Below are 26,838 nucleotides of genomic sequence, written 5' to 3'. Positions count from 1 at the left end.
AATACTCCCTGTATTCTTCCTTGCTCAAATCAACTCAAATATTGTACAGGAACAAGGAAATGAAAGTATTTTCAGATAATGCATATAGTTGAACATTCATTTGTCATGTGCTATTGCTTTCTTTCTGGGTTATGGTAATAATAAGGAGCTTTCATTTAAATTAATTATTATAATTTATAATATCTCTTGCTTCAGCTATCCTGCAGAAAGAAACCTCTTCTTGGTTCAAAGAGCTTATGAAAGATAAGGAGAGCAGACGAAAAGGATATTAGTACATATTTGGTACTGGTAACACATCTCCATGCATTTTGGGAGACAATCCTTTGCATAACATCTGCAGAGATTTCAGTGCAAAAGTTAAATGGAACAGCCCACCTCTTATAGCATGTCCAAACTACAGTGGTACATAAACAAAAAAATACTATCTGACAACTAAACCCAAGTTATCAAAAGAAATCAGAAACCACTTACAGCAGTATAGACTCTTTAGCTTTGTGCATATAGAATAGACCATAAAACTGAAGCGACCTTTTCTCATTAAGGATGTGCATCCTTCCTGATTTACACACACAGATTTCCAGCTATTATCAAATAATCACAGAATATGCTCAGTTGGAAGGGACCCACAAGGATCATTGAGTTCAACTCCTGGCCTTGCACAGGACCATACCTAGAAGTCACACCATGTGCCTGAGAGCATCGTCTGCACACTTCTTGAACTCTGTCAGCCTTGTTGCTGTGACCACTTCCCTGGGGAGCCTGTTCCAGCACCCAACCACCCTCTGGGTGAAAAACCTTTTTCTGATATCCAACCTAAACTCCCCTGACACAGCTTCAGACCATTCCCTTGGGTTCTGTCACTGGTCACCACAGAGAAGAGATCAGTGCCTGCCCCTCCTCTTCCCCTCATGAGGAAGTTTTAACTGCAATGAGGTCCCCCCTCAGCCTCCTCTTCTCCAGGTTTCCTGGCAGTATCATGAGTCTGTGCAATTACTAAAGTAAGAAAACTTCACAGGTAACCAGGTAACTTCTCCAAATGCTGAACAGGAAAGAGTTTAGAGAGAAGAGGTTTTCTTGAATCCACAAGTGTTTGTGATTTTTTTTTCCATTTTTCACAAAGGATAAACCCAAAACCACTAGGAGATATAAAAGGAAATCCCAGAAGAGCTAAAACCCCATTACAAAATGAACCACAGTGTTCATTATGCAAGTTTGAGACTGGAAGTTTGAGACCAGTATCACACAATCTAGGTGAGAGAGACAGAGAAAATGTGCATCTATTTTCTTTCTCCACTTTGTACTTCTTTCCCATATAACTAATATTACTTGGATAAAAGAGGTATTTTAGGGACCAAGTCTCTTGACCAATGGTTAGTGGCATCCTCAGGGGAAAAAATGAGATTTCAAACCCTTGGCTCAAATCAGATACAAAAGACTACTTAGGAAAATATATTTGGGGGCATCTACTAGACATGCACACATAGGATCTACCTGATATTTTTTTACTTCATACATTTCTTTCCCTCTGATTATCCAACTCAGACTCTCTGTTGTTGCTGTAACTTCTTCGTCCTGTTGTTACAAGCAAATCATCACAGTAAAAACTCACAGATGACCAGAAAGCCAAACCACAGTGATAATTTTAGCCTCTTGGGGGAATAGGGAGTAACTTGATGCCATGACACAACCTCTGGTAGCACCTCTACCTCAAGCTCCTGCTGAGGATGCTGTCAAACTTCAAACCAGTACGACTAATGGGAAGAGGTCTCAGAGACCTTTGGCACAGGGAAAAACAGATACTGAATTTCTCAGTTGCAGTTGAAATAGAGCTAAGTAACTACATCCAGTGGGGAAAAAAGTGAGCAGGTTCCTGCTATGAAGCATTCCACCTCTCAGGAGCCAAGCCAGCCCATCAAGCAAAATGCCCATTTGAGCCCAATAACAAGCTACAGTGCAAACAAGAAGCTTTCAAAAATGAAAAGCAAGACACTGCAAGTCTCCTAATATTTACAGAGCCCATGTCGGGTTTTCTCTTGGGAGCAGAAGTCACAGCTGTAGACTTTGACACCCACAATCTTACAATTTTAATTTCATGGTCAATGCAAGCCCCATTCCTCATGTACACAAGAGAGAGATAAACCTTTGCACAGACATAACATACAGGCCCAGGTGCAGAACCCTGGAGTCCCATGGAGGCACAAAGAGCAGGAATCTTAAATTCTGTTCTGAGGTTTGAGTTTGTTTTGTTATTACTTGGTTAGCAGTTTATTGAATGCAGAGTATTTTTTAATGTTTGCTGCCATTACAAAATTCTCATGTCCACAGTAGCCTTGTCAAATTTTTTCAAGGTAGGCACTGTGCAAGAAGCTAGAGGCTGCTGCTTTCCAGCAGCTCTTCAGAAGACGATTTCATATAGGTGCTTTTAACTGGAAAATATGTCATGAAGTAAAGCATCTGACAGTGAAATTGGTGAAGAGGGGTTGAGGAGTTAGGTAAAACCTATGCAGTCTATGAAATGAGAAAATAACATCTAGAATAGAAACCAAGCAAGGAAAAAAAAATCACAGAAAACAGTGATGAATGGGAGTATGTCTTTTCTCCTTAAAGTGTAATTCTTCCCTGGGTAATAATAGTACACGATCAGTCTTATCCTGTGTCATGAAGTTAGAGGATAGAAAAGAATGTCCAAAGTCCTAAAATGTGGAGCTCAACAGCAAGAAGATGTGAAAATGGCTGAGAAACTTCTTAACCAGAATTTCTTGCAAAACTTAAAAGGTGTGCTAGTGGAATGGAGAAAAGTATAACCAATAAAAATAAAATCATGGCAGCCACATAGTATAAGAACCCTCTGGGGTTTCAAAATTATTTTGGGGCGTCTCATCTCAGTCTGCTCCACAGAAATAAAATTGCATATGTAAAGACCAAAGAGTTTTCTTTCTCAGTAGCCTACCACCCACAGGTTTGAATTTGTTGTTGGTATTTTTTCTCTTCACATTACCAGCCTCCTAGGCACATCACAGGCACTACACAGGTATAAAAGAGCACAAAAATAGGGTTCTGCATGCAATGCTGCTCTGCCTTACAAAGTTTTTTCCTGTAGCCATACCACTTGTCCACAGTAGCAGAATAAAAACATAATAACCCCTTTGCATTGTTATGAAATCAGCATAAACCTGTAAGAACATATCTAGAGAAGAGAGCCTGAGGAAAAAGAAAGAATCATTTATTCAAGAAATGTAGAAAATATATGATTAAATTTGCTAGAACCCTATTTCCAGTCTATTAATCATTTTGGAAGGGTACAAGCTGCTGCTGGGACCCAGAAGAAAGTACACAGACCCACTGTTTAATTTTGCATCTGACTAGCAGTTCTCCTTTCCTGACTTGCATCCATTTCTCTGTTCTTAGTTTTATTTCAGAGAACTCAGCTATATGATTTGGTGGTCATTTTTATCAACAGCCCTAGCTTACTGTATCCACTGCAGGTAGCTTATGTAATTTATGTTTTTAATTTTTCTGCAAAGCACCTAGTACAATGGTGAGAGGCTCCATTTAAAATTACCTACATAAATAAGAAAATATAACACCATTAGCATATAACAGATCGTGTTCAACAAACTTAAACACTCTAAGTTCAGAAAGTTTAGTGGCAGTATGACTATCAATGCACTGGAGGAAGATGCATTCATTTTCTAATAGGTCTAATAGACCTTAATATGTTGCATAACACAATAATAATCTCCTCACGATTTTCCAGGAAGAATTTAAGATTCTTATTTTCTTCTTTACATTGTATCAGTAGCATCACACTTCCTTGTGCTAGACCCAAGAACTTTGGAGCCAAAAGCCATCTATCACAACTTCTCCAACGCCATTAAGAGTGGGAACAATGTTTAAGACCAGTTTAGAACAGTATGTCCAGATGTAAAGCCTTCTGAAAGCTGTTCTCTACCAAGTCATACCCAGGATTCTGGACTCTCCAGTCCCACATCCACAAGTCTGCAAGTTTCAAGCAGTTTGAGCATCCACTCAGAATACTGACAGAAGGCCATGTTCCAGGGGAGTACTTGCCATCTTACAGACTCACTTTCAGAGACAGGACCCCAGCCTAGCAGGGACCTTAGGCATGCCACATGCTATAGGCATTATTATGAGCTGCTCTGAGTCTGGAAGCAGTGGTTTGACCACCTCCCTTTGCCTGCCCTGCTGCCTGCACAAAACTACCCGTCTTTGCCACAGCTGACACTGAGTGTATGTGTGTGTCTACACTGCTTCAGCACCATATCCAGCATATGGACTTAAAACAACTGTCAGCAGCTCCAGTCTGCTGGCTACAGTACCATGAGTGTACCTCTGGAAAAGGCCTGGAAGGAGACCATGGGAAATAGTAACAGCACGTGACCAAAGCTGGTAGAGCATTATTTATGTCACAACTCATCCCATGGCTCCCTTAAAAGCCATCTGCAAACACAGAATGCCCCACCAGGTAAGTCTGCTGACCTGTGTTCACCAAATAATGTTTTGCTGTTTTTTCTTTTCCCTTCTAGAAAATGGTACTGATCTGTAGGCTATGCAGAATAAATCACCAGGGTGATTCTTTCACTGTGGTAGTAAAAACAAGCTTAGCAACATTTATATTTTGCTGTGATTAAACCTTCCCACAGAACTCCCATTCACAAATTTTAAATGACTTACAATATGCTATGCACCTCAGTAATTATACTCTAAGTCATCAAGTTCACACACACTCTCCTTTTGTAGCAACCCACGTGTGCTTGAGAGAAATTACTTCTGAACATGCTTAATTTTAAAGTCTTCATTTTACATACTGTATGTAATCAAACTTTTTATTAAACATTGCCAAGCAATCTGTCTCATTTAAAATGAGCTGCTAGAAGAGGTAAAGGTCCATTAAGCTGTTAATTGCATGCTATAACTCTGAATTGTTAAAAAGTTATGTTGAATATTGTTTTCCCAAATGCTTAATTCCATATTTACCTAAGTCTACGACCATAGTTACTGTATTGGCCAGGTATATGCTAAGAAATCAACATAGCCACATCAGAAAAATTCTCTCAGGTAGAAAGAGGGAATGAAAAGAGAGAATTTAATTTCCATTTCTCTTGTTTGAGTTTGATACAGGGAATTTTACAATACAGGTACAAAGCACAAACCCACTAATGCAGAAATACAAGTACACCCTAAAGGCAAAGTGCTTCTGCTACAGTAATGGCTTAAGTGATTTGATAGCTCAAATTCATTGCAAGTAAACCTCAATTAGACTTGAAAATGAAAGTCAAGCAAGTGTCATAGAAAATATTATATGCCACTGTTTTTAAATTACTTATAATAGAGGTGCAAAAATAATTTAGGCCGTGAAAATAAAATTGAGATGGCTCCAAAACACATAAACCACATATAAACATTTTTGAAAAAGATTGCTACCTCTTATATATGCCTCTGAAATAGTCTGAATGCAGGTATTTGTATGCAAAAAACCTTTCATTAAAACATTTAAATCTGACTATTCCAAGCTCAAGAAACAGCAACTCTTTTTTACATAGTAGCTAATTAACTAGACCTTACTTCATATCATGTACCCTTGTCAAATAAAATTGTATTTCTCATCCCTTAAAGACTTTATATCTATCTTTGTTTTAGTTTGTAGTAACTTCAATCATATGATAATGAAAGTAGACACAGAGGAAATGAATTAAGTACATATTAATTTCTCTAAAAGACTTGTAACTCAAAGCACAGTATTACATGAATGTTGATGTTTATTTTTCCTATTTTTGCCCCCCTATTCAATTAGCTGTGCAGACCTTCTCACTACAGTGAGAATCAAGTAATTAGCAGTGGTATGTGCAAATTCATTATGTCTTGTAGAAGACTCTCTCCTTCCAGCCTTATGACCTGTCTATAGGAAGGAACATCAGCCAACATCTTATCAAGGCCAAGCACTTTAAAAAAGGCAGGGAACCTTCCCAGCAAGAATTTGTGGTCACACCCTTTCCACTTCAGGTTTGTGACAGCTCTGAATTGCCAGGCAAGACTACTTCATGTACAGCAACATACTTCACTGCACTGTGCACAAGGGACAACCAAAACCACCAGCTACTCAGCAGAAACACCAGAATCCAGGTGCTTTAGCAATTGATACTTGTGTGCTTACAGCTCTGATGTTCGTGGGCCGCAACAAGGAAAAAGGTTACCTTAGCTCTTTTCCACACAATTTTTAAAAAATAACCACAGAAATCAAAAGGGTCCCAAATTTACAAAATAAAACAGCATGAGTATTTTGATAAGTACAAACAGCCTTGAAATATATCAGCATGATCTTTCAAATTACAATAGCTGTTCAGGGCCTGAGACTTCAGATTAGGAGAATTAAATTTCCAAAATGCAGTGGTGTGTGTGCTTATTTAATTAAAAGCAGGCAGAATTTCATTTGCACTTCACTGTTAAGAATGTCACCTATAATACCACATTTTGGCAGTGCAGCTTAAGTCTAATTTATACTAAGAGCATACTTCATCAAACTCATTCTGAAGTTCATTACAAACGCTAAACACCAGTACTATTTGCTATAGTGATCCCATCCCATTTGGATGTTTAAATAGGCAAACACAGTCAGATAAACTCGCAGTGGTTTGTGAATGTTCTATGGCTTTTTCAGTTGGAGCCTTTTGTATCTGAACTGCAACTGTGAGCTACATGATGTATCCATGATTTTAGATTTTCACAGGTATAGCTCAAGGCATTGAAAAACTATCTTGCTTGTACCTATGCCTATAAAGTAAATTAATTTATTTTATTTTATTTTTCTCCCACAAATGAAGCAGCATGTTATACTAATGACTGGGCTACATCCCACACAAGGGTTTTCCACTGACTGACAGAAAGTCACCCTTGTACACCTCCTTCAGACAATGCATATGGCCCAGACCATGCCCTGTAAGGCTGGCACATGTAAGGCTGGTAAAACTTTCTCCCACACAAAGGAGAGAGAAGGAGACTTGAATGCAAGCAACAGCATCCTATTTACTGTGACACCCACTCAAGACAGCTGACAAGTGTAACTGGAATGTCAGAGGCCTCTCTCTTTCCTCTAAGCAACTATGTCAGCCCTGTAGGAGGGAGGAGAGGCATTGCTACTACCTATTTTGGCTCAGGCAAGTTTGATTAACCAAACTATACCATGGTTGTTTAGGTTTCTTCCTTAGCTGAGGTAACCTATTGCTGACAGATTTGCAAACTCCTTTCAATCTACTACAGCAGCACATTTAACTCATCACAATCAAACACAGGTGGTTTGTGCTGGAGTCATGGACAATAATGCAGAAATTACGTGCTTGTAGCACACTATTTACGTAGGAGGAATATAACCAAGAAGGGTTAGAAGGTCTGTTTTAATCCAGGCTCAGTCACTGCCTTTGTACACTGTCTCAACCACAACACTTCAGAGGTCTGTACAGTTTCTCAGGCCAGTTTCAAAGCATGGCAACACCTGAAGTGCTAAAAATGAATGCAAATAACAATCAAGTGATCAAAATCATCCATAAATAGTTTTTGCAGGGGAGGAAACATTTCCCAAGTATGTTACTGAAAATCTCCATTATACTGTATACAATATTTACGGAGTTCACATCAAGCATTTTGGCACAATTAAAGTTCTACATATATAGTAGGCTGTTTAGTCCTTGGAAGGCCAGACAGGTACTTTCCAAATAAGCTGGTACAAGAAGACTTAAGGGTTTGGAGTGTCTCAGTGTGGGACTAAAGACTTTCCAGCCCTGAGAGATGAGCAGGGCAGCTATTTTCTAACAGACCATTTTGGACTCTCATTTTCACCTTCCACAGAAAGACAGATCTGTGTGAAATAAAACAACCTTCAGCTTTTATGAATTTACAGCAAGAGTGTAAGCATCTTGAGACAGCTCTTACTGGCAGGCAGATCGCTTTCTCCTATTGCAAGTTAGCATGGACAGTCATTGAACTGGAAGTTTCACAGTCAGCTCACCAGAGAGTCAGGCTCCTAAAAGAAGACTGAATTGGACACCACACAGGATTTTGGCACCAGGATTTTTGAACGAATAGGTCAGTGAAATTTTTCTTAGCAGGGCAAAATTAACTAGGATTGTGCCTCACACCTCTGCTGCACTGCTTCCCTTGTTAGCTCAAAAGCTTCAGCATTATATTCCAGAGGTCAGTTTTAGTATTGTTCATCATCTTTCATCTTTTTGTAGTTTTGTTTTTGTTTGGTTGGTTGGTTTGGGTTTTTTTTTAAGCCCTGCAAGACAACACCGTTTTCATACATAGTTTATCACAAGTCAGAAATATCTGTGAACATTAACAGAATTTCCAAAGAAGTGACTCATGTCTCTAAAACCTCCTCTATCACATGAAAGGTATTTGCAAAAAAAAATTTATTGAAATACTAAACACCTTTAAAAGAGTAAAGACAGACAAACTAGAAGTGGTAAGAGGATGGCTAAGTGTTGAAGAGCTCTTATGAGCACCATGGTTGTGATCACTAGATTCATTACAAGCCTAGGGATTCTCTGTAAAATCCAAAGCATATACATCTTACTCCTCTAAACAGTCTCACCATCCAAAAGCTTACAATAAATTGTAAATTATTAGCAACACATTATTGAGCTGGCACTCAGTAATATTAGTGATGCAATTTTCTTCTGCCTTGATACATACCAAATACAGTAATAAAATCTAGCAAATTAAACCTGGATTCACTAGTTGTTATTAACCTTAATATAAAGGAGACAGTTCTATTCAGTCTTGCCTCATTATCCTTCACATTCCTGTATCTTACCATGACTTGTGCTGCTTCTTAAAGGCACCCTTTAATTTCAAGGACATCATCTTTGCTTACAACATTCAAATTAGAATAAAGTTTAAAACAGGTAAGAAACTTGAATCAATGAAATAAGCAGAGAAATGAAAGAATAATGAAAGATAGAAGGAACTCACACATATTGCCAGCATATATTACAAAGGTCCATCTGAGTTTTAGGTACTTATTTGCTATAATTTCAAACTACAAAGGACAGTTAGTGTATTTATCTTCAAAGAACTAGATGTTTAAAGTGATAAAGTTAATAAAATCATTTTCTCTCCTATAAGTCAATGTGATCTCCCTAAACAATAACCCTCTCTACAAAATCTCAGAATCTCCTTTCATTTTTGCTCCATTCATATAAGTATCAACCAGTTTATGGACCACATTATCACTTTCAGCATAGCATGAAATTTCATAACAAAAACAAGAAAGATCATGTTCCAATAAATTTATTACATTCTAGCAGAATCTTCAGAAATATGTGCTTTCTTTCTTACTAGAAATCCATTTTGCCTGCAGATTTCCTCTATTCATTTGAAATGCTTGTGCCATTCCCTTAGTTTTATAATATTTTTGTTTTCTCATAGCACCCAGAATATTTGATGAGGTCACATCACCATTTCAAGAATCTTTTATGCTGTCTCAATTACCATACACTCAAGTGCCATACTGCAGGACTTACTTCAACAACCCCATTCTATTTTGGCTACACATTTCAGAAAGATTAGGGTAATCCAGATCAAACCCAGAGACAGATTGGGGCGGTGGATGAAGAATGCACCTTGGAAGTAGAATCTAGAGGAGTTTATCTTGTTCAACCTATGAAAACAGGAGAATGGAAAAGGACTCCTCTACATAAATGCATCAGAAGGGGTTAATGGTAGAAAAGACCACAAAAGCCTATAGGCAACATAAAATTTTGGTGTAGAAACAGAAGGATACTAGCTTCTCAAGGATTCCCATACTCTTGAACCATACCAGTTGGGATACATTTCTGACCCAGCTGTCCTGAAACCAGGCTCCCTAACACCCTTACTGGGCCCACACACACTTGTTTCATCCCCGCTGGAGTTAAGGTGGCTGCTTTACACCAAATCATCACCTGTCATCTGCCACCTGCCATCAGTCACCTGCCATCCTTCTGCACTTCCCCTTCTCAGTTTCTTCTGCTTAACTCTGCTGCTGCAATGCTCCCACCAGCTCTGCTCCCTCTGGTGTTTAACACGATCTCTGAGCAATCCGAAAGCCATGCAGCTGACTGCTTTTTTGCCATAGAAAAGTTTTCATTAGGGCAGCAATGACCTCACTAACAGGGTGGTATATATATAATGGACACAGTTGCCTGCAGCTAAGTGCTGTCTCAGTGCCGGGGGGGGGGGGGGGGGGCGTGGGGGGTGGAGGAAAAAAGAAAACAACTGCTAAAAGACATGGGATATTAACTGAGAATTCAAGCAAGATAGCAGGTTGCAGAGGGCAGAGGAAAAAAAAGTTTTAGGACTACAGAATCTAGTATTGCCGCTGTAAATAACCTACTCATTAGAGAAAGAGAGCTGACAACATGCATTATCACTTGACAAAGCAAATATATTTGCTCTGTCTGTAAGAAGACTGGATGAGCTACAGATAGCCTGGAACAATGCACAGAGGAAATGGCATTATCAGAGATGAGAAGGCAGCCACATTTACACTTGATGTAACAGGGATAGAAGATAATTCTAAGGCTACATCACAACTGAGAGGAAAAAAAAAGTGATGAAATCACTCAAACACAGAGTCAACTGCCCCAAAGTTACCATTACTTGCAGATCATATCTGCTTCTGGAGAAAAAACCCAGAAGATCCTGAATACATCGCTATATTCAGGAAGTGAGAAGTTCACCAGCAGTTAAAAACATATATACTCAAAATTCAAATAATACATCATGAACTAACTATCCCCCTTATATAGTGTTATATAAGTAACACTAACAGCTATTCACTTAGGTCAAGTTTATAATAAAACTACTTCAGTGGATATCAGCACTAAAAATCATGATCATTCAGGATCATCAACAGTGGGCAACAAAACCAGTACCAAAGTGCTGAGGGAACAGAACATTAATTAGAGTCAGAACTGGCGGTCAGAATTTTGGATGAGGGGAAAAAAGTCATAATACAAATGATGACCATTTAAGGATTCAAGCCTGCTGGTAAAAACTGCAGCAAGGTGGGGCTCAGATGGTAAATAAAGGATGAGTGCAAAAAGCTGTGCCTTGCAGCAGAAATGACACCAGGAATTTCAGATTCATTGAGACACAGATGCCACCAAGGAAGCCCTTTGGAATGCTTTAATGTGTCTTCTACAGCTTAATTATAACAACAGATGAAGTACTCATATTGCTTTACAAGTGAAATCAGCAAGATTCAAAATGGAGCTCAATACTGGGTTTGCTAACTTCACAGAAAGACTATTTTCCAAGGCTATGATTTTAAATATAAGATACAAGCAGCACAGGTTAAACTTTCATCACCTGTGCATTTCTTGGTAGAGGATCATTGAGTCAGTTTCAGATGGAGCAAAACAGAAAGTGTCCACAGTCTTCAAAAAAATTAGGCATGAGGAAAAATATCAGCAGAACTTTGGACAACACACATAATTGTAGATGGCATTCAGCATTTCTTTACTTCAATCAGATGGAGCACCTCTCCAATGCTACATAACTTGTGCTGAGAAACAGAAGTGCGCTGAAGTCAGAACAGAGTTGTCAAGCACAGCAGGTGCACACAGGGGGACGGCAGAAATTTTATTTGTACTGGTATCTGGTCTGCCAAAAGCCTTACTTAAAATACAAATAACCATCTAGGCCAGTAATGAAGTTGTCAGGCTCCCCTGGAGTTGGCAAAGGAGATGCTAGTGTTCCCAAGAGCCAGTCAGGACTATGTTACTGCTCACTGAACAGTCAGGGCAACAGGTGTTACCAGAAAAATCACAGATCGGTGTCTCACTGAACTGCTTCTTAGGAAGTAACTGCAAATCCAGAAGAGGGAAGAACACTACTTTCTTCTATAAATGTTGTACAGCCTAGAGAGAGGAAAAAAGCTTCCATATAATCCCTGAAAAAGACAAAGAGATGAAGAGAAGGGGGGAAAAAAGCAATTTGCATTGGGGAAATCTCACTATTTTTATCAATCAGTATTTTTATTAATCAGTATTTTGTTCCAATTGGACTATCTCATTCATCGGCTCATGTGCCCTTTCATAGACTTCCCCATGGACTCAGAGGCCACTAGTCCCCCCTAAAAAAGCAGCTGAGGAGGTAGGGAGGCTGTGTGCGTTTTAAAAATGTGATTTAAAACGGTGGCCTGAATCCAAGTAAGCCTGTACCACTCTCCCTACTCTGTTATCTAGAGAGCAATGGCACAGAAAGATCAGTTTTAAACTTAGTCTCCATAGCTCCTTTGTCGCAGCCATATTAAAAAAAGCAGATTCCTGGGGTTTTTTTCTGAATCAGAAAGAAAAAAAAGTAAAGGTTGTATCCAGTCTTTTTCAGACCTCTTTACAAAACATTCTAACCACCCATACAAATTAAACTCAGAATTGCCTAGAAGCATTTCATCCTTTGTGTTCATAAACTAGCAATCTTGACCTCCAGACTTTAATTTACTTTACTGAAATATTTATTTCCTTCAATAAATGAAGCATTCCAGATTTGACTCTCTTTGTAACAAAGATTAGCCAGAGAGCATGACCATCAATGTACCAATTTTATTTACTGCAATCTCTTTATATAAACCATGAAGGTATAAAACTGACTACCAGAAGAGTACCAGAAGGTATTAGCAAACTCATTTCTAAAGCTTCAGCTTATCAAGTTAATGATTAATGAATTTATTAAAACAGAGATGAAAGTCCAGGAGCAAAGTTCCAAAGTAAGACAGATTGATTTTATTTGTTCTTAATCCAGTCTCTCATTCAAAAATAACAGTACCTATTACTGTGACCAGAAGCTTTTTAATACCTTGCATAGGATTGCTAAGAGTAAAGCCAGCAAAAGTAATGATTGACTCCTGGAAACAGCTGTTCATAAAATAGAGTCCTTTGCATAAAAGGCTAGGTGTGGCCAAGGAGAAAACAAGAAGCATCTGCACCAAAGCCACTGCTCTGTCGTCATTCAGTACGTAACAGAGCACAGAGTGGGGATATCAGCCACCTCACTGTGGCACACTGGGATTGTTTCACTGCATGCCTAAATAATTTTATGAATCATGAGAAAAAGATCACCCTCTTGCGTAAACTCTTCCAAAAAACCTATCCATTATCTATAATTGTCTTCCAATGCTTCTCCCATTTGCCACGTACAGAGTCACCCCAGTCCTTTTGTTGGACTTCACCGACTGTGGTATTTCAGACTTGCCCCCCTGAGCAGTGGGATCAGGAAAAGGAGGAAAAGCAGGATTTGCAAATGGCATTATAAAACAAGCATGCAAAAGGGCTGAACCATCCTAGTTTTAAAACAAGGTTTTCAAGTTGATAGGTGCCATTAAGGAGGACAGGATGCGGTGCTCAGATGTCACTCATCCGTATGGTCTCCTGTCAATGACCTTTGCAAAGGGCAAATCGATACTAAGCAGATACTGTATCTACTACTTCCAACTGTGTAGGAAAGGTCAACTCATTTTCATGTATGTATCAATTCCAACACTACTGTTTTCAGACACAGAACTGCTTAAATCTGGGAATCAATAAAAAAATTCTTATCTTGCACGTAGCAGCATTTCAAAATATGCAATAACTTAAAAAACAAGACTTGGAATGAAAACATTTCATAAGCAAGGTATGATGCGTATAGAAGGAATGTAAAGCTTTACCTTGCTATCATGAAATGTTCTCTACAAATAAATGCAAATGAAATTATAAACAGCATTTATGGGACTGCTTCCTCAGAAAAATTTAGTACCACCTGTATGTTTTACCACAGAAAAAATATATTTTTAAAATACTAAGACATTTATAGTCATTTTATGCATGCCTGCTGCACCTTTTTTTGTTTGTATGACAGGCCACAGAGATTATTCTCCTCTTATAGTTCACTTAGATGGCATATTTTGAGAGGAGCCTTTATAAAAATGCATGTTTTGGTTCTATATTTAAACTTGATCCCATTTAGCTCAATGTCCAATCCTTTTAGCTTCAGCAACAAAATTCTGTAATACGCATATTACTGCAATCTAGGAGATGCTTGGTACTGAAATCACAGCTGAAATTTCTGGCCTTTTGAAATACATATTTGAATTCCTGAAGTAGGATTCAGTTTAACATACCACAGTACCTGAAAGATCAAGGATGAACATCAGAAGTCTATTACAACAACACTGTGTTTAAATGAAAAAGTATCCTGTTGTATATTCTAAACACACTAGAAACTTCAAACAACACTAAAACTTCAGTCTGGCTCTGGTTAGAAGACACTGCTGCACTATTTGATATTGCAAGGGTAAGATCCACAAGGACAGTGTTTTAAAATATTCAGAAAGATAGTATTTTTAAATGCTTGCATATGGGAAAAGGGTTATTTAATACTCAATGTAATGAATTTCCTAGTTGCATTAACTGCAACATCATAAGGAGATACTGTACTCCTGTTCTTTAGCTGTATTTAAGTGGAGCAATGGCACTTCCATACATCCATAAGCAAAGTCATAAAAAGGATCTATAATCTTTTGATGCATACATTTAATACATTTTGGTAAGGTTTATTACAGTTCTTGCTTCCTCTTCTCAGCATCACTCATGGTTAATGTGGAGATATGCACAATGTTAAAAATCACTCAGCAGTTCCACTTCAAGAAAAGAGAAGCAATGTTTTTAAGAATAAAACAGCTATTTCTACTTTTATTGCACTTGAGTTGGTCAAGAGGTAAGCCATCTTATTATAATTTTGTAAATCTTAGAAAACATCCATTGACTCAATTATTTAATTATTTACTTTATTTTCTTGCAAATCCACATTCTAAGAGTGGTTTCTCTCTGTCAAGCAGATATGAAGGTAAAACCAAATCATTCAGCTTTGTACCATGAAACAGCGTACACTGCCAGATTAGGAAAGTCTATTCTGATGCTGCTATCAGCAATGTTGACAAATAGAAACCTGAAATTAAGCTTTGTGTTTATTTTTAAATAGTTGGTTGTGCCATTCCATTGAAAAATCAAAACAAAAAACTAAAAGAAAACCCCCCCAAAATAAAATCATATTTTCTTGGGGTCAAACACTGAAAAAAGAGCTATACTTCTGACTGCAGCCATGTGCCAAAATCAGAATTACACGCAAGCAACTAATTTTAAGGTTTCTGAAATTACCTGCTGAATTATTTTTTCACAGAGGATATACAGTCTATGCACTGTCATGCAGGATAGAGCTGCCTGTCTCCCTGTATTGTAACATTTCATATTTTGATTAGCTGCAATGGCATAGAAGTATAGATTTTTAATATACTTTTATTGCCTTTTAGATAGCTGACTTACTGACAGTGGTTTTAGGGCATTTTCTTCCTCAATTTTTATGACTGCGCCTTTTTGATGACTATGCTTTTTAAATTTTTATTGGGGAATAATGGCTGAATTTTTATAGGGACAGATGACAAATTCTATTAGGTACGATACTGAAAATGTTCATTTAGATGCAGAGGGAATTTAAAAAAAAAATCAAAACAAACAAACAACCACCCAACAAAACCACTAGTATGTTCTTGTCAACTCCCATCCTGCTCTTAAAAAAGTCATAAAGCAGGATCCAAAATAATACAAGCTGAGGATGTAAGCTCTTTTAAAGTAATCTAGGTTTCTTACAAGGTGAAAATCTATTTCCTTACTCACTAACGACAAAGAACAGAGAGTACAATAGCAATTATTCTAGAAACAGTTACACTTCCTACTGTGCCTTCATAAGCAGAACGATGAAACAGCAACGTTGCAATAACACTGAGAGTAAATGGAAATCAGAATGCTAACACTGCATATGAGCACACAGGTCTGCTCAAAAGACTCTGAAGGGCTGTAGGTATTGCTCTATCCGGCTATAAGTGGCTGCTTTTGAAAACAGCTCTTCCTTGTAGGTAGTCTCTTCCATTTCCATTTGGCTATAGGTTGTCATCCTGCACAGCATTAAGAGACGGTTGTAGAAAAAGTAAAAATAAATGCTTTCTCCAGAAAGCTGGTGGTGGGGAGGAGTGAACAGGTTATAGCCAGCAGCAGCAAGCAGCTAGAAATCCTGGGTTTTTTACACTCTCATAAAAATGTAGTCAGAGAAAAAGGAGCAAAGAGGTGTAAAACAGATTTTCTTCATTACAACTATGAACACTACAATGCTATTGTGCTTTGGAGAAATATTTGCTTTCAAGGAAGATGATAAAAAAGACGAATCCGTGACGCTTATTTCCTTACACTAAGAGTGCCATTAAAAGCAGGCAAATAAACTTGAAGCATACATATTCTTCCATAAAGACATATTTTATAAAATAGCAAGAATTACCTGGAAAAAACCTCCAAAATAAATAAACAAGTATCTAAGTTGTATATTTTGTCATGATGTAAACTAATGGCAGGAAGTATACTTCAGCACACTCCATCCTGAACTTTAAGGAGAATACCTTTTTTAGAGAATCAGTTCATTTTCTTACCTGTACCCAGAAGCCCCAAATCCAATTTTACCTTTTCTTTTTGTTTTTGCTCTTAACAGTTTTACTAAAACTACTTTCAAAGGTATTCTATTACTCCAACAAAAGTAAGTACCTGCTGTAAAACAATGTACACATTTCCATAAGCCTTTTATTAATTCTGACAAGCCATTATGCCTTATTTAATTTTATTTGAATTTTAACCATTTCCTGGTACCTAGTCCCACCTTACTATCTTACCATATCATCTTACTAATAATCACTTTTTAGATTCCAACTTCTATATCTTAATTAAAACTGTGGATTTGTATTACAGCACTGAGCTAACTACAGGACTTTAAGAATTGGGGCATCTGGGAGAAAAAGAACTGATATGGTCCAACACTTGATTGTCCAAATACCTTGTGTTTTAAAAGTGAGGTGTTTTCTTTAGGCATGACAGATGACCCTCAGAAAATGGCATCACATCACACAGGCCTAATAAAAATGAAAACTATGAAGGGCATTATACAAGATCTGAAAGAAAGATTATTCTACCTGTATCGGACATGTTCGATTGTGTCATATGTCAGCTTGCTGCTGATATTCTGACTATGAGGGTTGCCTAGGAGACAACAGAGACACAGAAGTTAATCATTAATCACAATTTTGCTATTAAATTTCTCTTTAATGAAAATATTACACCAAGCCAGCCCAAGAGGTGACAAAGAAAGATTCAATGTATACTTCATAGCAATGCCCTGAAGCTCCTTAGTTAGTCAAGAGAAGGGACATATAACAAGCTAAAGCAATTATGACAGATCTGGAAACTTCACCTGGAACTCTTTTTATTCTAACAAGGAAATGCAACTGCATATGCACAAACGTACTAGGAAAAACTACAGACAGAATGTACATTCATAAATGTATTTGTGCAGTAGTTAAGAAGCAAGAGACAGCATCTAGAAACAACGGACATTAATGATGGAACACCTGGATTAACCCTGGCGGTTTTAGTGTTTGAAATTCACATAATTCATTAAAATATACATTTTATTGCAAAATTAGTAGCCACCTTAGACCAGCTCAGCACAAGCATGTATTAACAAATAAAACAGCACATAAGGAATTGACAAAAAATTTGAGAAAAAAATTCTTGAGCAAAAAAGATTACAGCAATATCCACCCAGGTACAGAACACTTTCGTATTAGTAAGTACCCAAAAATTAAGCCAAAAGAGTTTGGAAAGGGTGTAAGAAAAAAACTGCTATACAAATACAGTTTTTGCAGTAGGCTCAAACATAAGTTACTCTATTTTTAAAATTTAAAAATCACCCTGCTGAAAGCCATTGAGCAAACACATTGAAATTAATAAATTTCAAGCTGAAACCAAAAAACTAATACTTGCACTTTTCATGTCTGATATTGCATTTCTGTAATTTCCAATTCAAATATTCTCAATTTAGAAGTGAGAATATCTCTTACTTATATTACTTTCCCTCACTGACACATGCAACAGTTAAACTACAGTTCTTTTGGCCTGTGGATTACCACCAAGAAAATAAAAAAAACTGCAAGTCAAACTCCCCTTTCAGTCACATCTGTGTTTGTTAAATTAACTCTTTTTATACAACAGTTGCTGTCCTCAGAGTATGAGATGTAATTTAAAAAAAAAGAGAATTGACCATACTAAAGCTCTTGTAATCATTTTAGATGAAAGCACTAATGAAAAAGATAAAATTTGTTCTCCTATAGCATTATAGGTACTATGCAAATCTGCTCCAAACTGGCAGCACTACTATTTCTACTCACGAGCACTCAATTGATTCACAAATTATTTTTTTTTCTGCCACAGATGGTACTTATTATAAGGGTTGAGCCCAATGTTGCTTGAAATAACTAAGATCAGAGCATACATTTCACTTTACAATGTCTGTTGTGAGAAAACATTAATTTTAATATCACTGACATGCACTTCAATAGGAGATCTTAAATGTAATCAACATATTTTGTTATAAGAGAAAAAAAACTTCTATGCCTATCAAGAATAACATTATTTTGCAGTGGAACTTAATTCCATGCTTTGGATCCTGGCCTTGCCAGCATTCAGGAAAAAAAAAAAAGGGAAAATGGCACATTCAATGGTACATTGAAAATTAGACTACCCAAAACTCTGACGTGGCTTGCCCAGTTAGTAAGCACAAGTGTGCCAGTGCTAGAGCGAACAGTTTTCTTGTAAAGCAGTGATACCTAGTTCCCAAGTGAGGAATTCCTTTGTTCTGTGTATCAGGGAGCATAAGAAAGACACAAAGCTAGCAAAAAGGACACATGACCACAGATAGTAAAACACAATAAGAAATTTTGATTACTTCAGTGGGACTACTCACAGCATAACACTGTACAGTATATTTTTTTCTGTTTGAGCATGACTCACTTCAATGTAAAGTGTCTCACACAGTAACAATATTTCCTAAACAGTGGATTCTGCTGCCTTTGTATAAAATCACTCTCACTTATCTTGGCTAGATAATAATGTTAGAAAGAAACAAAAGGTTTAGGTAGAGGATTTGGGGATGAAGTGCTTAGAGGTGGTGCTGAAGTGGCCTCATTCACAGCTGTAATAGCTAAATCTCCACCCAGATATAGCATAATTTTGTAGATATTTTTACTCACGTTCTTATGGGCAAGATTGCTTTGGCAGTACACATCTTTTTTCTGAGTATGCACCAAAGTCCAATAGTCCAAGAGAGGTATAGCACCTATTCCCTGCCTAAATTCACTTGGGATCTTCTGAGTTAGGCTTTCTTCTAAATAAAATATTTATACTGAGTCCTTATACTTATAAGCTCCCTGTGATTACTCTCACTGAGAAGGATGGTGGTTCTAGATTTTGGTCCTTGCATAAGAAACTGGTTTTGCATTTTGTGTGGAAAAAACATAAAGACAGAACAAAGAATGCTTATAGCTACACTGTATTTCTTTATTCCAAGCATGGTGCACTAACTCTGAGGCAACAGATTTCCCTTTGATTTCTCTTCTTCACCAACACCAACACATCCTTGGTCACCAAAGAATGAAATTACACAGAGGGCCTATGCCTCCTTTGTAAAATCACTCATCTTCCAACTACTCTATTGCAGTGTTAAAAAACCTGCAGAAGGTCTCTGCCAAGAGGCAGAGTTTTAAACTATTTAGATGGAAATTTGAGAAGACTAACGGGAACAGTGTTTTGCACTTACCATAAACGTTGTTTCGGAGGTCATCAGTAAAAGCTTTAAGTAGACTCTCTGGGAAAAGTGCTGAACCAGCATGGTCAAGGTAAGTAATCCCTAAAATACAAACAAAATTACTAGAGTCAGTTTTTAAAATATTAAAGTCCATTTTCTCCCCCAGACTACATTCTGAAGTGTATCATTCAAACAGCCCTTTTCACTCACTAGCAGAAAAAAAAAATAAAATAAGAATGAAACAATAGAAACCAAACATTTTGATTACCTGTGCATATTTTTTTAATTAAAAGCAAAGAGGTCCTTCCTTTCATGTTCAGATTTCCTTCAGAAGGGAAATATCTTTTTGTTCGGCCTGTACAAGACTGAGCAAGCTGGTGTCTTCAGTCACAGTACCTTGCTACTCCTATGCACTACTTACTATGAAAACTACTATTACCACAAAGATAGTAATTATTATTAATAGCAACAGCAATAGTAGTATTGCCCCTATGCTGGCAGGTGAAGCAATTCTCTAAGAACTGACAAAGCCTAAATTATGCCTGAAGCCCAAAGACAGGACTAGTATAACTTTTAATGTATTTAAATATGTCTCACCACTCTGCTGCACTTAACATTCAATTCATTTTTAAAATCTCCTTTTATATTATAAAGATATTTCAAAACTTTTAAATAAATGCTTATTGGAAATGAAGGTTTTTTCATGTTTAGCCATTTTAGATTTCTTAATCTTTAGCAATTATTCTTCCATTTCTCCAGTGCGTTTCATGCCCTTTATTAGTTTTTTCATTTCACTTACCTTAAGTATTTCAACCTATTTCAAATTCTAATAATGATGAATATGATTAAGATTAGAATTTATTAAGTATTTTAAAGGTCTTCACTTTCCACAGGGATTTAAAGCTGAGTTAAGCTTTAAAGGAAAAACCTTGACACTTGGAAATACATATTATTATATATTATGTTACTGTAGCAGTGATTCAGTGGGTAAGCTGTGAGGCAGCGCTAATGATAAAACCAATCCAGACACCCATCCTTATTTTTAAGAGTCCTCTCCTGCCTTAAGATTTCCCCACTTAGAGTGCCTAGCAAAAGCAGAATTTCTAATGATGGCTTGAAGTCAACAGAGTGTTTTTGAGGTGCTTCCAAGGATGGAGTCTGGGTCAATTTTTTAGCTGTACAGGCTTTTTAGGGTTTTGGGGGGTTTTTATCCTGGAAAGTCTCTCCCAGACACTGTGCAACAGCACAAACACGAATACAGTAGGTCAAGATGCATATAGGCGTCCGTCTTGCTCAATTTCTGACAGCTGCTCAGCTCACCACTGAAATGCAGGGGCTTTGGAGAGAGAGAGGCACGCTGCCTTACAGTAGGACACAACCAGGCCCTTCCCAGCACTGTGGCATGGCTTCAGCCAGCTAAATGACAGCAGCTTTCCCTCCAGCAGGCAATACACTCACCATAGCCATCCCAGGACCTGCAGCTTGGCACCAAAAACCTCTGCCTTGAGCTGGGGCTGATGTGTGGAGCAACAGCCACAACCACCAACACCAGGTCTTCTGGTCAGGGCAATAAACAGCCCACGGTCACTGGCTACAGCTGCGAGAGCTGGGAAAGGTAGGACTAGAGCTAAGAACAGGAAAAGGCAGCCCTGAGCCAGACACCAGGGGAAGGATTGCTGTCCTGGAGGTGACATCCTGGCCAACACTCTCCCAATAAAGCCCACACAGAGGTGCCATTTGGCTCATTAGCTTTCATGGGCACCAGGAGCACAGACAAGAGATGCTCCTCTGGGTGCAGAGAGCTGCTGTCTTTGGACCCTTCCAGCCCTAAGGAGGGTGACAGCACTGAAGTGATTACACAACCGTACAGCACAAGGAAACCACCTCAGGCAACCACTTGAGGCTCCTCAAACCATCCACTGACACAAGAATGGGTGCTTCCCATCCTGACCAACACTCCTGTGAGGCAATGTGGACTAAAAGATCTCTAGGTAAAGGCCCCGTAAGCGGTTTTTCAAATCTGATTCCTTACATAGCTCATGATGAAGAATAATACTGTGGTTCTGTGAAATGGAAGTAAAAAAAAAAAACAACAGGGTATAATGCTTTGGAAATCTGTGAGGAAATTTGGCTGAGGAAGGAAAAATTACTAATTCTTAAACTTTTATTTTGTGTTTAATGCTGCTGTTTAATTGAAAACAGAGAACAGCATTTAATACTCTCTCTCCACTACCCAAAAATGAAATGGGACCTTTCATCATTTGAGACTGCACTGAAACAAATATCTTCATTGCTATTGCACTTTTATGATGTAGTTTTTCCTTGCTGTCTTATTTCAACAAAATTGTATTTTTAAAGGAAAGAAAAAAAAAGTGGCATGTGTATAACACCACCAAAAAGCATATTAATAACTTTCATTGTGCTTTTCCCCTGGTTTAATAACATTTGCTATTTTATCTTTATTGAATGCACATTAACCAAAGAAATTTGTCAGTATACAGAGAATAATACAGTTCCCCCTTTCACTGTGGTATTTAGTATAAAAGCTGTCAGCACTATGAAATTATACTGTTTACAGGAAGTAATAGGAGAAAGAAAATATAATATGATCAACCAAAAGAAAATTACAATGCAATATCCATCAGGACATGGTTTCATTGCTCAGGGAAAAAGTACAATTAACTTTTAGTTTAATTTACATACTATTATGTTTGGATTGTGTAACTGACTTCACTGATCTAATAATATACCAACTATTTGATAAAATCATATTTCAGAAGTAGGGTTTTTTTTTAAAAGGGTATTGAAAACCATTCAATGTGTTGGCATTAGTTATGGAAAGTTATTCAGTCAGAGTATTGGTTCAAAAGCTGCAATATTGATATGCTAATATCCTTGCAGATTAATTTTACACAGGGAACTATTTGGGTACCAACACAGGCCAGTCCTGAAGAAAGTCCCTGCTGAAGAAAGTCCCAGCCCAGCTCTCTGATCTTCTTATGTGCTACAAATCACTCTTAACAAGCATTCACCATGTCCAAATGCCTACCCTGGCTCTTTGTAAAACTTCATGAGTGCACATGTACCTACAGCCTCAGAAACACCAGGGGACCATTCAGTTTAACTGCAGATTTCTATCTCTTAAATGAAAAAAGATAATTTAATTTGGAGCTTTTCAACATTAAAGTTTAGGACCAAGTGACAATACTCAACTGCACAAAGTCTGACAATGTGCAAAACATACAAGGCAAAAAGAAACTACCAGATTAATCCTTGGGAGCCAAAATATCTGCTTCTGACAAAAGCATACTTTCCTAAAATGTGACTCCACCTGACTTAGAAGAAATTTAAAGACATCATTTGATGAACTGCATGTAGAACAAGGCAGTTACATCTTCACTAAATCTCTTAGTAACTACTAAGCTATGTATACTTCTACCACCCAGAGGATGGTCTAGAGGGGAAGGAGCACGAGAGACCATGGAGGCACCCCCTAAAATGGCCTGGTGGCACATGGAGACTAAGCTTTCTCCTTCACAACCCTTGTTGAGTGACCCAGTTCCTATCTGGTTTAATTATTACTACCTTGGCATTATGTATTTTGTTCTTTTAATCCTTGAAATTGTTCTTGGTGTTACACATTTCTGAACTTTGACCATCACTTCCAAAAATAACCAATTTACCTATATACCATGTGACTGCTCTATGTTCACCTCCTTTACCTTTTGTTATCCTGTGATTCTACCACAGTCACCAAAACAAGCCAACCTGCTCTGTGGCTTCACAGATTATTTCTCACAGCCCTGAAACATAAAAATTCCTGCACTCCAACTGATTACAGGCTGCCAGTTATATCGCCAAAAGTCTCATAATGAAGAATGAAATGTGTAGTTACAAGGCAGCAACTCTACAGAGTCATGAATTTTGATTGGTGGATATAATTGCAATTCAGTAGTATTATCTACACAATATTACTTGGGAAGTAATGCCCTGGGGAGACAGTATATATCTTAAGTACAGCAATATTAACAAAACAAGTATGAAATAGATTATATGAAAACAAGCTGAAGTATTATCTGTTAAAAGATAAAGATGAGATTTTCATACGTGAAAACAAAAGAAGGAGAAAAAACAAAAGACGAAATAGGGTGGAGAGGGCTCTACAGAGGTCGTAGACAAGTATGATATAATTTGGATACAGTGACATTTTAACAGGTAATTTCACATCAGCTACCTCAGATTCATGGAATCATAGGATGGCCTGGGTTGGAAGGGACCTGAAAGATCATCTAGTTCCCACCCCCCTGCCATGGGCAGGAACACCTGCCACTAGACCAGGTTTCTCAAAGTCCCATCCAACCTGTCCTTGAACACTTCCAGGGATGGGGTATCCACAACTTCTCTGGGTTCCAGTGCCTCACCACCCTCACAGTAAAGAATTTCTTCCTAATATCTAGTGTAAACTTATTCTCTTCCAGTTTGAAGCCATTCCTCCTTGTCCTGTCACTATATGCCCTTGTAAAAAGTCCCTCTCCATCTTTCTTGTAAGCTCCCTTCAGGTACCAGAAGGCCATAATTCGGTCACCCTGAAGCCTTCTCTTTTCCAGGCAGAACAAACCTAATTCTCTCAGCCTTTCCTCATAGGAGAGGTGCTCCATCCCTCTGATAATCTTGGTGGCCCTCCTCTGGACTCACTCCAACAGATCAGTGTCTTTTCTTTGCTGAGGACTCTAGAGCTGGATGCAGCATCTCAGGTGGGGTCTCAGAGAGTGGAGTAAAGAGGCAGAATTACCCTCAACCTGCTGGCCACGCTGCTTTTGATGAAGCCCTGGATATGGTTGGCTTTCTGGGCTGTGAGTGCACATTGCTGGCTCATGTTGAGCCTCCAGGTTATTAATCCAAGTCTGATACTCTTTAGAGCCAACTCCCTCCTTCCAGTGACTGCATAAGAACTTAGCTCCCCCAAAGGATGCTCCTAAATTAAATGTCAAAAGTATCTTTAACTATGTAATGTAATACATATAACCTTTATAAAAGTGCCTGAAATCTCACGATGACACAGGGCATGATATGTCCACACACTGTAAGGACAGACAGACAGTAAAAGATCTCATTATGCAAAACCATTAATTAAGTACATTAAAAGAAAAAAAAAAAAGAAAAAAATACCTCCTACTAGCTTGAGATTTGCCTTTGCTGGATATTTTGTAGATTAAATGTTTAATGAATATTGCTACCTGTACCTTCAGTTTCTTTTTGGCATCAATTTACACAAAAACTATCAAAACCAGAGTATGTTTTCTCAATAAAAACATGCCTCTCACCTGAACAGTCATTTTCTGCTAGATAAGGTAATGTTTTATTACCCTTGTTTAGGGCCGAGGAGCATTTCAAAAGACCGCAAAAGCATAGTGCCGGATGGACAAGGCCATAGATGCTCAAAGCCTGAATAGTTACCATGCAGTTAAAGAAGACACTGTTCCTCAGCATGATACGACTTAATTGCTACAGGCCTGGTGAAGTAATGCAGCAGTCAGCCTGTAGCCCTGGGCACATTCTGCTTTCTGCTGCCAGTCCACCGAGTTCATCAATTTCAGTAATCACAGCTTGACCTGACTGTGAAATGCTGATCCACACTGGGCTGAGACCAACCTGGATAATGGTACCAATATTCTAAGGGCTGCTAACCAGTTACTCAGTCCTGTGGAAAAAGGTGTTTAATTAATGTATGTTAGTGTTTGACTTGATGGACTCATTACAAAAAGCAAAGCATGAAATGTGCAATTACATTTATCTGTAATAAGTTCCCATTATTTTTTTCCACTTGCTATCGGCTTGCATTATTTGGTCTCATTGCATTATTACCTACAGCAAAGCAGGCAGAACATTAAAACCCTTTGCAGTCAATACCGTACACCCTCTTCGCTTGCTGTACTCCTCAGCAGGGACATAGCAACTCCACAAAAGCTATTTAGGTGGCTAAGATTATTCAGTGTCAGTATGCATACTATTCTGTGTACACGAGCCCCTACTTGCAGCTTTCCGTTTACAGCTTCCTGGTATTGAGGTAGATGTGAGCTCAAAAGAAAGTAAGGATTTCACATTTATTAAGAACTCACATCCAAGCCTCTGAAATGTATCTTTCACAGCTACAGAAAAAAAAATAAAATTACATGCCATCAAATTTCTTCATTTGCCAACTCCTGTGCTAAGTGGGACTGCAGTAAAGAGATCAGTCAGCACCCACTTTCATCCATTTGGCCTACCTGTAAGGCACTGCTTTATTCAGTGCATCATTGGGGCGTGATTAAATATCAACTGCAGTCAGTGATGTTATTTCCAGAGACACCTTTAACAGATTGTGCGAGACCAATTGAAGTCTTACTTGTGGGCATGAATCAGAGGTACCTCAGCTTCATGTGAATAACATACAGCAGCCTGCTGTCTTGCCGTCTTTGGATGAAATATAAATCACAAGTGCTTCATATTTATGCAAGTCTTCAAACAACTGTAACTTGCTCAGACCGAAACCAGCTCTCACACCTCCCTAGAAAAGATATGACCATCTTTTAGTCTCTTCCTTTTTTCCCTTTCTCTCTGATGCAACTGATCAAATGAAAGAATAGTCAAAAGAGAACATATTCCCCATTCTTCTGTTACTGGAAAATGCTTGCATTGATTTTGCTGAAAATTTCACAGAAACATAAACTTTTGTGTAGGCAAAAGGCAATTAGAATTCCCTCTAGAGATGAAAACACGATGGTAAAAAGCAATGTTTAAGGAGTCATAATAATAATTGTTTATAACAGCTGTCATTAGCTACGTATTCTAGTAGCGTACACCTGCTCCTTTTTCCTTCCCATTCTTTCCATAAAACAGATCCAGACTTTCAACAACATGCCAAGATGTTTGAAACTGTCTTTTCTAGTCAGTTCTATTTCTTGCTCTGTGACCTGAAACAATGAGTTTCATATAAAATCTAGGACAAAATAGTGACTCTAAATATTGTCTCCAAAATATATCAAATTAAATTGTGTAGGGATATATAGAAAGCCTTTTAAATTATTTTTTGGGTTTCCAGAAACACTAGAAGACAAACTAAGTTCAAAACAGCAGAAA

At 38.0% G+C, this 26,838-nt stretch overlaps 1 protein-coding gene across 2 annotated transcripts in view; it reads right to left on the bottom strand.

Moving 5' to 3' along the window:
- Nucleotides 1–26,838, bottom strand: part of MOCOS (molybdenum cofactor sulfurase) — a 217,450-nt gene that overhangs the window by 170,964 nt on the left and 19,648 nt on the right. Inside the window, exons 2-3 of one of the 2 annotated variants that reach the window (XM_064659925.1) lie at nt 19,732–19,821; nt 17,051–17,117 (exon numbers count right to left, since the gene is read on the bottom strand). In XM_064659925.1, coding sequence (XP_064515995.1) covers nt 17,051–17,117; nt 19,732–19,821 — 157 coding nt within the window. Of the gene's footprint in view, nt 1–17,050; nt 17,118–19,731; nt 19,822–26,838 lie in introns of those variants that run through there. The other variant, XM_064659930.1, reaches the window with a different exon arrangement.

The sequence above is a fragment of the Pseudopipra pipra genome, chromosome 1, assembly GCF_036250125.1.
Source record: "Pseudopipra pipra isolate bDixPip1 chromosome 1, bDixPip1.hap1, whole genome shotgun sequence".
NCBI lineage: Eukaryota > Metazoa > Chordata > Aves > Passeriformes > Pipridae > Pseudopipra > Pseudopipra pipra.
This window is presented reverse-complemented; position numbering and strand designations above follow the sequence as displayed.